General features: G+C 53.6%; 1 protein-coding gene across 1 annotated transcript; it reads left to right on the plus strand.

The window, feature by feature from the left end:
* The first annotated feature begins 490 nt into the window (after nt 1-490).
* LOC122684102 lies at nt 491-9768 on the plus strand. Its single transcript, XM_043887963.1, has 4 exons — nt 491-529; nt 623-1076; nt 8106-8221; nt 9159-9768. Exons 1-4 carry the CDS (start codon nt 491-493, stop codon nt 9180-9182), a joined length of 633 nt encoding a protein of 210 aa, XP_043743898.1. The 3' UTR covers nt 9183-9768.
* The last annotated feature ends 2799 nt before the right edge of the window (nt 9769-12567 follow it).

The raw sequence follows: 12567 nt of genomic DNA on the forward strand, positions 1-12567 counted from the left end.
GTGGAGTCCACTCCCAGGGGTTCATGGGGCCCAATCTTTGGAAAGCTTGGAGCAACTGGTAAATTTATTCCCTGGGAGGAGGAGCCTGAGAAGTCGGCCAGGGGTGGGGATGAGAATGGGGTGGGGGGGGTGGCTGGGGTGGCGGGGGTGGGCAGGGCGGCCAGGGGAGCTGCTCAGAGAGGGGAGGGATTTGGCTAGGTCTCCCAAGCCATCTTCACTCTCCAAACTTTCAACAAACTCTTGTCCCCCGCCTGCCCAAAACCAAAACACAACAAGCTCAGGAGGAGCTAGGAGCAGATCCGCGGGGAGGGCAGACTCAAGGCGGCACAGAGCCTCAAGAGGCTGATGGAACTTTCCCTTTAAGAAAGCCACCTGGGCGCACCGCGGGGCGGATGCAGCTCGCCTGGGAGCCGGGAAGAGGGTGTGGGAAGGGGGCGCTGCACCCAAGCCTCTCTCTAGCCTGCCGTTGGTCTGGGTGTTTGGTGGCTCCATGGGGCTGAGCCCCAGGAAGAGCGAGAGAGAGCGCGGAGTGTGTGTGTGTGATCACGCATGCATGCGGGCATCTGTGGATGAGTGTGGGTACACGCGTGGGGATGTCTGTCTCGCCGGAAAGGTCGGGTAGGTGCATGCGTCTGGGTGTCACCGCGGTCACCAAGGAGCTGCAGTGGGCGGAACGGCAGCGGCGGGGGGTGGGGGGCGCGTCGCGGGGGTCTGCTCCTGGAGGAGGAGAGCTGCGTGCCGAGGACGGTTTGGACCCAAGCGGCAGGCCCGTGGCAGTACCGGTAGCGCTAGAGCCAGAGCGTCCGTTAGAGGCGCCAGTTGGGTCTGCGCGCTGGGGGCCTGCAGACGCCAGGAACCTCCAGCCGACCTGCCTCCCTATCTGCCCGCCGACTCGCCGGTCGGGTGCGGGTTCCTGCGCGCCCAAAGGTCCTGGGAAGACGTGCCCGGGAGTCTGGGTGCCCTCGGGCCCTTGTCTGCGGCTCCCGGCTCTGGGAAGGGGCTACGGCCGCGGTGTTCTCCGGCTGTTGTTCTCCCGGGAAGAATCCGCGCCCTCCCCACCCCAACCGTCACTCCAGGTGCGCTTAGGGCGGCCCGGGCGGCCGCAGGTGAGGGGAGGGGCCCACAGTCCGGGCCGTCCACCCCAGCCGGCGCCCCGCAGACAATGGCGGGAGGGAGCTGACTGCAAGTCTGGGGCCCGGCGGGAGGGGGTGCTTTCCCGAAGGGCCGGGAGGGGCCCGAGCCGGTCCGGGGGCAGGGCAAGGGGCCGGGACTTGGGCGCCCCGGTATTTTCCAAGGCAGGGGCCGGGGGCGGGGTCATCACGCCCACACCCGCTGAGAGGCCCACACGTGGCGGTTGATGTAATGGCCACTCCCGACACCTCGCACCCGAATTAAAGCGAAGGTACCGGCTTCTAGGAATCAGGGCTCTCCAGGCGGTGCTACAGCTTGGAAAGGGACCTCGCCTTTTCCTGCGGTTCAGGGGCCTCTTCTCAGTGGACTGGCCGCTTCTTAAAGGAGCCGCACCCCCTTTCGGGCTAGTTCTCTGCAGGCGACGCCCCCTCGCTGGCCACTGTTAAAGGAGCCGCGTCCCTGTCTCTCTGACAGCTCTCATAAGACCTAGGTCTGTTTCTTTGCTGAAATAAGCTGGATGCTGCAGCTGCAAGAAGAAGGTTGGCGGGCCAAAGAGTGGAGAAGGAGAGAGGGCCTGAGAAGTTAAAGAAGCCCAAAGTGAGGGAGTGTCAGAAAACGGGAGGGTAGTGGGTGAGGGGGACTGATTCTAGGGACTAATGGGCGACACTGAGCATGCCCAGGTGTTTCCAAGCACCGCGAGAAAACGCCCTTAACTCGGCCTACACTGTGACTGTGCCCAGCTCTGAGGATGCAGCAGAATCACACTTCTGCCCTGGGATCTCTCCAGCTGGTGGGGGAGGCAGATTTGGACAGAACTAACCATGCTACAATGGCTGCGTGTGAGGAAGGCGTTGATCAGATGCACACTGCGTGCATTGGGTGTAACCGGGGGTGCAGTGGAAAGACTGACTGCAAATGCAAGAGAAAGGAAGGCTTCTTGGTGGTAATGACTTTGGAACAGGTTTTGAAGATGGGTGGTGTATATACAGATGGAGATGGGGACAAGGGTGCTCAAGGAAGAGGGAATTGCCTAAGCAACGGAATGAAGGCAAGAACCCTCCGGGGATGCTGGATAGTCTCACATGGCCCGCAGGTGGCCATAAGTGGCTGTAGGCAGCTGATTTTGTCTGTAGGCAGAACTAAGGGCCCTTCCCCACTCCCACAGCCCTTCCCCCCCACCCTCCGTCACAGTGAATGGGAAATTATGCTTCCTCTTCTATCTTTTTCCTAAACTGTGAGGTTCTTGAAGGCAGGGAAAAAACCTTGTCACCTTTCCATCCCCAGGAAGGACTTCAAGGCTTGGCCCAGATGGACCCTTAAAATTGATAGACCTGACAGTCCTGTTTGGAGGAGAGGAAGACTGAGCAATGAGACAGTAAAGATGGGCCAGGTCCTGTGACTGTCCTCTCCCTGTCCTCCCTTGGGTAGCTCACTGGCAGCTTGAACCCAGCTCACCCAACCTCCTCATCCTCTCCCCACTCCAGACCTGCAGCATCCCCGGCGTTTGTGTCTCTGGTCTCTTGGACGGGCACTGGCTTCTTCCTGTTATACCATTAGAAACCAGAGACCCCTCCTCATCCCTCACCCCCAAGTCCAATGCATCACCAAGTCCTACCAAAGTTACCTTCTCTATTTTCCCTAAATGTGCACCTCTCCTTACCCCATCATCACCTCATTCCTGGCCTGGCCTAGTCCTAATCAATTTCCTTTCTTCCCCTCTTCCCTCCCTCCAGTCCTTTCTCCTTACTAATCTAGGTTGGCGTTTTCAAAATGCACACACCACCAATTGCTCCTCCTCTCAGTTACAACTTTGGTTTAAAGCCTTCAGTGTCTGTCATTGCCCTCAGGGTAAAGATCAAAACAAAGCCCCAAAGACCCTGACGCTGCTTTTGCATCCACCTTAGTCTTTGGCCACGTTCTCCCTCACTCTTTGAGCCCCGGGCTGCTGGTCTTTTTCTGTATTATTTCATTTGCTTGAATCTCTCTTCCTGGTCTGTTGCTCACTGTTACCTAATCATCCCCCTCTGACTCTTAAACAGCACTTCCTCAGGAAAGTCCTCTGTAACTCTCAGACAAGGCCAGGCCCCACTGGTGTAGACTCTGATTTAAGAGGATCTTTCACTTTCCCATCCTTTATCATAGGCTCTAATTATATGCATTTGAGTCACCTGTTTCACTGGTTTCTGTTTCCACCCAGCCTGTAAGCTGCAGGAGGCCAGAGACTGGAGAGTTCATGGCGCCCAGCACAGGTCTGGCCCAGAACAAGCCCAAAATAAATATTTGTGGAATAAATGAACTGTGGTCAGCCCTAACTGCCTGCTGAACGATTTAGGCCATATCCTGTTGGCTGTGGAAGACTATTGGAGGGAATCGGGGTTTTAGGACTTTGGGAAGATGAATGGATTGGAGGGAGTAGAAAGTGGAGGACCTGTAGAGTCAAAACTTAAACAGAAACTTCAGAAGGTACAAAGGAAGTATAATTAGCCCCATCTTCCAGACTGAGAAAACCAAGGGTCAGAGAGGTTAAGTAATTTGCTCGAAGTCACATACCTAGTGAGTTCACAGTCAGTTCCTGCTTCCAGGTCCCAGAGTCCAAGCTCTTCATCACAAGCTAACCTGATTCTGACCCCCATGGCACAGACAGCTTGTCAACAGTGGTCCATATGTGGGTGAGAGGCAGGCCTGGTGCCTGGGTGATGTGGATGCCCAACCCTTATCTGAGGGCCTGACCTATCACAGGCTTTCAGGTGGTACTTTTTAATGGATGGATGGGACCTGTTCACAGAAACAGCAGAGGCAGGAGAAGTACAAAGCTTTGCACCCAACTCATTGTCCTGGAAGCAGCTGCCAAGCAGTCTTTTTCCCACTGAGAAAGAGAAGCACCTTGAACACAAGGGCCATATTTGCATTGCTCAGGGCTATCACCCTGTAGCCGAAGCTCCAGGACAGAGCATCCTCAGTTTACTCCTCTGACCAGAAGGCATGATATCCAAGCTTCATTACTGTCATCATTGTCATTATTATCTGTTAGCCAGAGAATGGCAGTTTTGAAGACAATAAGTCTAGAGTTTATAGCTTGGAGAGAGGGATGTGGTGAGTGAGAACAAGCGTATGATCACATTCCCTCTTCTCCTGACTGCCGCCAAAAGACCAAAGCCATGAGCAGGGACTTCTCTAGAGAGGCAGGAAACCTGGCCTGGGTGACTAAGTGAAGGGAAACGGTCACAAGTCACACACTTGCCTGGCCCTGAGGAGGTTATGCAGGACACCTGCTGGCCAGGGAAAAGGCCAAAGGTAACCTAAGGTGGGATCTGGTTTAGGTCATATCTGAATGGTCTAGTGGTTTTCCCCACTTTCTACAATCTAAGTCTGAATTTGGCAATAAAGAGTTCATGATCTGAGCCACAGTCAGCTCCCAGTCTTATTTTTGTTGACTGTGTAGAGTTTCTCATCTTTGGCTGCAAAGAATATAATCAATCTGATTTTGGTGTTGGCCATCTGGTGATGTCCATGTATAGAGTCTTCTCTTGTGTTTTGGAAGAGGGTGTTTGCTATGACCAGTGCGTTCTCTTGGCAAAACTCTATTAGCCTTTGCCCTGCTTCATTCCGAACTCCAAGGCCAAATTTGCCTGTTACTCCAGGTGTTTCTTGACTTCCTACTTTTGCATTCCAGCCCCCTATAATGAAAAGGACATTTTTTTGGGGTGTTAGTTTTAAAGGTCTTGTAAGTCTTCATAGAACCTTTCAACTTCAGCTTCTTCAGCATTCCTGGTCGGAACATAGACTTGGATTACCGTGATATTGAATGGTTTTTCTTGGAAATGAACAGAGATCATTCTGTCGTTTTTGAGATTGCATCCAAGTACTGCATATCAGACTCTTTTGTTGACTATCATGACTACTCCATTTCTTCTAAGGAATTCCTGCCCACAGTAGTAAATATAATGGTCATCTGAGTTAAATTCACCCATTCCAGTCCATTTTAGGTCACTGATTCCTAGAATGTCCACGTTCACTCTTGCCATCTCCTATTTGACCACTTCCAATTTGCCTTGATTCATGGACCTAACATTCCAGGTTCCAATGCAATATTGCTCTTTACAGCATCAAACCTTGCTTCTATCACCAGTCACATGCACAACTGGGTGTTGTTTTTGCTTTGGCTCCATCCCTTCATTCTTTCTGGAGTTATTTCTCCACTGATCTCCAGGAGCATACTGGGCACCTACCAACCTGGGGAGTTCATCTTTCAGTGTCCTATCTTGTTGCCTTTTCAAAATGTTCATAGGGTTCTCAAGGCAAGAATACTGAAGTGGTTTGCCATTCCCTTCTCCAGTGGACCACATTCTGGTTTGTGACATTGTACAGGAGCCAGGGATTGAGACCATCCCCAAGAAAAAGAAATGCAAAAAAGCAAAATGGCTGTCTGATGAGGCCTTACAAACAGCTGTGAAAAGAAGACAAGTGAAAAGCAATAGAGCAAAGGAAAGATATACCCATTTGACTGCAGAGTTCCAAAGAATAGCAAGGAGAGATAAGTAAGCCTTCCTCAGCGATCAATGCAAAGAAATTGCATTGAGGAATGCAATAGAATGAGGAAAACAATAGAATGGGAAAGATTAGAGATCACTTCAAGAAAATTACAGATACCAAAGGAACATTTCATGCAAAGATGGGCTCAATAAATGACAGAGATGCTATGCACCTAACAGAAGCAGAAGATATTAAGAAGAGGTGGCAAGAATACACAAAAGAACTGTACAAAAAAGATTGTCACAACCCAGACAATCACAATGATGTGATCAGTCACCTAAAGCCAGACATCCTGGAATGTGAAGTCAAGTGGGCCTTAGGAAGCATCACTAGGAACAAAGCTAGTGGATGTGATGGAATTCCAGTTGAGCTATTTCAAATCCTAGAAGGTGATGTGGTGAAAGTGCTGCACTCAATATGTAGGCAAACTGGGAAAACTCAGCAGTGGCCACAGGACTGGAAAAGGTCAGTTTTCATTCCAACCCCAAAGAAAGGCAATCCCAAAGAATGTTCAAACTACCACACAATTGCACTCATCTCACACACTAGTCAAGTAATGCTCAAAATTCTCCAAGCCAGGCTTCAGCAATATGTGAACTGTGAATATCCAGATGTTCAAGCTGGATTTAGAAAAGGCAGAGTAACCAGAGATCAAATTGCCAATATATGCTGGATCATCGAAAAAGCAAGAGAGTTCCAGAAAAACATCTATTTCTGCTTTTTTTTGACTTATCCAAAGCCTTTGACTGTGTGGAGCACAATAAACTCTGGAAAATTCTGAAAGAAAGGGAAATACCAGACCACCTGACCTGCCTCTTGAGAAACCTGTATGCAGGTCAGGAAGCAACAGTTAGAACTGGACATGGAACAACAGACTGGTTCCAAATAGGAAAAGGAGTACATCAAGGCTGTATATTGTCACCCTGCTTATTTAACTTCTATGCAGAGTACATCATGAAAAAAAACTTGGCTGGATGAAGCACAATCTGGAATCAAGATTGCTGGGAGAAATATCAATAACCTCAGATATGCAGATGACACCACCCTTATGGCATAAAGTGAGGAGGAACTGAAGAGCCTCTTGATGAAGGTGAAAGAGGTGAGTGAAAAAGTTGGCTTAAAACTCAACATTCAGAAAACTAAGATCATGGCATCTGGTCCCAACACTTCATGGCAAATAGATGAGGAACAGCGACAACCATGACAGACTTTTATTTTGGGGGCTCCAATATCACTGCAGATGGTAACTGCAACCATGAATTTAAAAGACACTTGTTTGCTTCTTGGAAGAAAAGTTATGACCAACCTAGATAGCATATTAAAAAGCAGAGACATTACTTTGCCAACAAAGGTCCATCTAGTCAAGGCTATGATTTTTCCAGTGGTCATGTATGGATGTGAGAGTTGGACTATAAAGAAAGCTGAGTGCTGAAGAATTCATGGTTTTGAACTGTGGTGTTGGAGAAGACTCTTAAGAGTCCCTTGGACTGCAAGGAGATCCAACCAGTCCACCCTAAAGGAAATCAGTCCTGAATATTCATTGGGAGGACTGATGCTGAAGCTGAAACTCTGATACTTCGGACACCTGATGTGAAGAACTGACTCATTTGAAAACACTCTTATGCTGGGAAGGATTGAGGGCAGGGTGAGCAGGGCACAGAGGAGTCAGTAAAACACATCCAATCCCTCAGGGAACTGCCCACCCCACAGTGGACAGACATAAGCAAACATGTCTCGAGTGAGTTTATAAGAACACTGGTAGCACAGAACACAGAAGAGGAAGCACTTTGTTCCTTCTGGAGGGGAGGGGGGCCGTGTCAGGAAGAGCAGCAGAGGAGAAGTGACGCTGAAGCTGGGTCCCAGAGGGTTTGTGGGATTTCACCTGGGGAGCAGGAGGGAAGGTGTTCGGCGGGGGCCGCCTGAGCAAGGGCGTGGAGGCGTGCATGCACATGCTGTGTTTGCTGTGCCCAGAGCTTCTGGTCCAAGTGAGTGATGTAACTCCAGATGCCGGGAGCCCAGGCTGAGCAGCATCAGGATAGGGAAGGCCCATCCTGGCCGCTGGGCTGGGGCGAGGCGGGGGAGCAGGTGCTGACCCAAGCTGACTCCCCTTCAGGAGAGGGTTGAGGCCATTCACACAGACAATGAAGGGATTGGACCCTGTCCCAGTTCTGTGTTCTTTATTTTTTTAAATAGAATTGGGCATCTGGAGAGTCAAAAATAAACCTTTGCATTGGGACAGGAAGCCTGGAGACCAAAGGTTTCAGGGGAAGGGTTGGGAGGAGAGTGAGGTAGGCACTGGACTGAGGGTCATTCAGAAAGGAACAGGACGGTGGGGAAGAGCAGCAGTGGTCTGGGGCCTGCACTGCCTGTCCTGGAGCCACACACGTCCTGCCTGCCTTCCCCAGGCCATGTCCTAGACTCATTCTCTGCTCTCTCCACAGCTCTGGAGGCCTGTACTCCGAAAGGTGCTAGAAACAAAGCCTGTGAGTGTGATCCGGGACCCCAGAGCCCCTCAGCCACTACCACCATGGAAGGAAAAGGTGCCAAAGGGATGCTGGTGAGTACAGGGACCAGACAGTAGCGAAGGGGTGGGGGTCATGAGCACCATCTGTCCCTTCTGGGGCCTGCTGTCAGCTGCTGGCCCCGACAGGGGGGCCTAGGAGGCTCTGCGGGGCCCCGAGGCTGGCACTGCCAGGACCCCTGAGTGCTAGGGCTATCGCAGGCCCAGGCAGGCAGCCCCTCACCCAGCAGGTTAGATACTGACGCGGTTCGGAGCCCACAGCAGGCAGATTCTGCTGCAGAGCCCAAAAGGCATGCTGGGAGGCAGGACGCACAGTCCCCACCCTCGTTACAAGATGCCCTGGAGAGCAGGCTGCAGTCGGTCCTGCCAGGAGGGCTGTCTCGTGGCTGACAACCCACACCCTCATCACAAGATGCCCTGGAGAGCAGGCTGCAGCCAGTCCTGCCGGGAGGGCTGTCCCGTGGCTGACACCCCGCACCCTCATCACAAGATGCCCTGGAGATCAGGCTGCAGCCAGTCCTGCCGGGAGGGCTGTCCCGTGGCTGACACCCCGCACCCTCATCACAAGATGCCCTGGAGATCAGGCTGCAGTCGGTCCTGCCGGGAGGGCTGTCCTGTGGCTGACACCCCAGCACCCTCATCCTGTACTCTGCCTGCTAGGGGGAGCATTCAGTAGGGGCTGCTCAAGGAGCCTTCAGAGACTGATTTTTCTCTTCTTCCACTCGAAAAATAGCATACAACATTTCATGTTGAATCCTCTTGTGAGATCTTTCAGGACACATCCCTCTCCCCTTTCCCCAAGTCACGGCTCTTCACTGCCCACTGCCTCAGAGCCCAGGAGAGGTGGTGTGAAGCAGAGGGCAAGAGCAGGGCCAGCTCATGGGTGGATGGCTCATGGATGGATGCAGCAGGCCAGGTCTGGAATCAGAAGCCAGGAAAATACCCAAGGACGGTCGTTGTATTCCTTCTCTAGGGATATTGCCTCAAGAAGCAGTGAGACTGGGCAACCGCCCAGGAGGAAGCCGGTGGCTGAGCATGGCCTGCCCTTGACTCCTCCCTTCCCCACGTGGATTCTCCTGTCGCCATCCTCATTCAGTGAGAGACTGACGACCTCGGGTCTCTTGCTGAGCCCTCCCCAAACAAGCCCTGTCTCTCACCAGGGATTTCTGGGACTCTTAAGTCCTCGGTCCAGAGAAATGCTGTTAGGGAGGCAGCCACACACTTGTGCCCCAGGCTCAGGACCCTCTCTCCTGCCTGGTCCTGAACTTCCAGTATCCAGCCCCTCAGGACCACTCTGGTCTGGCCCACTCCTGATTGGACCAAGTCTGAATGAATAAGGCTTCTTCTCAAAGTATTCCTGAGCCAGCCTGAGCTCTTGAGTGCTCAGGTGTGGGCAGAGACGGAGGTCTCCAGACCCGCATACTTGCTAGGGGGGAGTAGATGCCATGATAGGATCAAGTCTGGCTTCCTTCTTGGCAGAAGGGTTGGAATTGCCATGGGCCTGTAACAGGAAGAGGAGTGCGGCTCTGCCCCTCCCTCATGGAGATTCTGAATCCTGTGAAACTTAAGAAACCCTCTGAGGACTCGCTGGCTTTCTCTGGAGTGACCCTGAAAGGATGGGGGCGGGCAGGCAGGGATGATGTGGGATCCACCTAGGCAACACAGAGAGCCTGAATCCCAAGGTCCCAGAACCCCTGCTGCGACTGAGCTTCCCAGACCCCAGGCTCTGCTGGCTAGCCCATCTGTGGAAGGGAATGCCGCCTTGGGACACCTGTTCCCAGCACCAGGATGTGCCTAAAGATAGCCAGAGCGTAGTTTCCTTCATGCCCTTTGACCTTTGACATCTGCCCACTGCTGCTGCGTCTGAGGCTCTATAGCAGGCCCCCTGGGCACCCCCAGTGTTTGCTCGAGATTCTATTCCTGTGTCTTTCTCAGTTCTGCTTATGACCCTGGGCTACACTATTCTCAGGAACCAGTGCTGCCTCCATGTAGTGCTTGTCTCTGAGGAGCGCCGTCCCTCTTAGCTAACCTGGGCAGCTGTGCCTGGACTTCATTAGCTGCCGTGGTCCCCAAAGGGGAGATCATGAAGATGCTCCTTCTCTAGAGGCCACAGTGGGGCAGAACAGAGGGAGCTGAGGGCCATGCGTGTAAACCAGGGGCACTGGGGCCCTCCCAGGCCTGTCATTCCTGCTGCCATTTGTGTCCTGGGATGCGGGAGTGGGCAGCTGGCCCTGGCCACGAGGTCCTCCCTTCCATCCCCCTTTGCCCAGGCTTGGGCGTGAAGACATGGGCCCCCTGGGTCTCCTCGGTGTCTACCATGTATCAACCTTGGAGCCTCTGCAGGGCTGTCCATGCAGCAGGTGCCCCGTGGAGGGCAACTTCCCAGCACGTGCCCAGGCCCACATGCCCACGGCACATGTTCCTCCCCCCACTCCCAGCCCAGATGGTCTCTGCCAGGCCAGCTCAGCTGCCTCCCTCATGCCTCAGCAGCTCCTAGGACAGGGCCATGCAGGAACCCAGCTGGCCAGGGTGTTTCCAAGCCTGGGAGCAGCTGGGATGGTTGGCAGCACCAGGGATGGGGATGGGGGTGGTTCATTTCATGGAGACCTAGTGCCTCTATTTATACACATGTAGGGTCGGGTTGCCTGGGGCTCAGAGGACGGGGAGCTGGTAGAGAGGAGCTCAGGACAGGAGAGCCCCACCGCTGCTGCTAAGTCGCTTCAGTCATATCCGACTCTGTGCGACCCCATAGACGGTAGCCCACCAGGGTCCTCTGTCCCTGAGATTGTCTAGGTAAGAATACTGGAGTGGTTTACCACTTCCTTCTCCAATGCATACATGCATGCTAAGTCACTTCAGTCATATCCGACTCTGTGTGACCCCATAGACGGTAGCCCACCAGGGTCCTCTGTCCCTGAGATTCTCTAGGTAAGAATACTGGAGTGGTTTACCACTTCCTTCTCCAATGCGTGCATGCATGCTAAGTCACTTCAGTCGTGTCCGACTCTGTGTGACCCCATAGACGGTAGCCCACCAGGGTCCTCTGTCCCTGAGATTCTCTAGGTAAGGATACTGGATTGGTTTACCATTTCCTTCTCCAATGCATGCATGCATGCTAAGTCGCTTCAGTCGTGTCAGATTCTGTACGACCCCATGGACAGCAGCCCACCAGGCTCCTCTGACCATGGGATTCTCTAGGTAAGAATACTGGAGTGAGTTGCCATTTCCTTCACCAAGAGCCCCACTGGGTCAGCTTTAATCCCACAGTCTCACATGACATCCAACTGAGTCCCCTCCCCTGTGCCTGCTCCCCACTCATATAGTATCTTGGGCAGATAGGCCTTGGTGAGTCTTACTGGTCTCTCCCCGCATCTCTGCTGCATTGGGTGCCTCTGCTACTGGGAAGTCTCATGATGAATAAGAGCAGAATCACCCAGGCTGGGGCTCTAGGTGCTGGAGCATCTAAATCATCCTAGAAGGCTTTGAAAGCACCACAGGCTGCCTGGGCCTGTCCCACCCTGACCTATTCTGTTCTGTTTTGACAAAAGTGTTTAGCTACTTCTTGTCTGCAGCAGCCGTCACAGAGCCTGGGGCACAGTGGATGCTCACCCAGCCCGGGTGTGGGCTTGACACATCCTGGGAGCTCAGCAAGCACAGGTTTGGCGTACACCGGGGCCTCCCCTGGTAGAAGGCTCGTCACTTACCAGGCGTCCTGCTAGCACGAGTCCTGGCACGTGACCAGGGCTCACCCAGTGTGACACGGCACACCCTGGGCACCCGCCTGGCACAGTGCCAGTGCACGGTGCAGCTCACCCTGCTCGGGGCTGGCCGCATCCTGGGTCCTCACCTGGCCCAGAGTTTGGCACACATGGGAAGACCGCATCCTGGGTCCTCACCTGGCCCAGAGTTTGCCACACATGGGAAGACCGCATCCTGGGTCCTCACCTGGCCCAGAGTTTGGCACACATGGGAAGACCGCATCCTGGGTCCTCACCTGGCCCAGAGTTTGGCACACATGGGAAGACCGCATCCTGGGTCCTCACCTGGCCCAGAGTTTGCCACACATGGGAAGACCGCATCCTGGGTCCTCACCTGGCCCAGAGTTTGGCACACATGGGAAGACCGCATCCTGGGTCCTCACCTGGCCCAGAGTTTGGCACACATGGGAAGACCGCATCCTGGGTCCTCACCTGGCCCAGAGTTTGCCACACATGGGAAGACCGCATCCTGGGTCCTCACCTGGCCCAGAGTTTGCCACACATGGGAAGACCGCATCCTGGGTCCTCACCTGGCCCAGAGTTTGGCACACATGGGAAGACCGCATCCTGGGTCCTCACCTGGCCCAGGATTTGGCACACATGGGCACTCATCTAGTGCAGGAC

This window comes from Cervus elaphus, chromosome 26 (genome assembly GCF_910594005.1).
Source record: "Cervus elaphus chromosome 26, mCerEla1.1, whole genome shotgun sequence".
NCBI classification, from domain to species: domain Eukaryota; kingdom Metazoa; phylum Chordata; class Mammalia; order Artiodactyla; family Cervidae; genus Cervus; species Cervus elaphus.

Bases quoted from the DNA above. Each gene is read 5' to 3' on its own strand.
- LOC122684102 (XM_043887963.1), top strand. From the start codon at position 491: ATGGGGCTGAGCCCCAGGAAGAGCGAGAGAGAGCGCGGA. The intron at 530-622 runs GTGTGTGTGTGT...AAGGTCGGGTAG, and splicing joins AGAGCGAGAGAGAGCGCGGA to GTGCATGCGTCTGGGTGTCA. The intron at 8,222-9,158 runs GTGAGTACAGGG...TTCCTTCTCTAG, and splicing joins AAGGTGCCAAAGGGATGCTG to GGATATTGCCTCAAGAAGCA.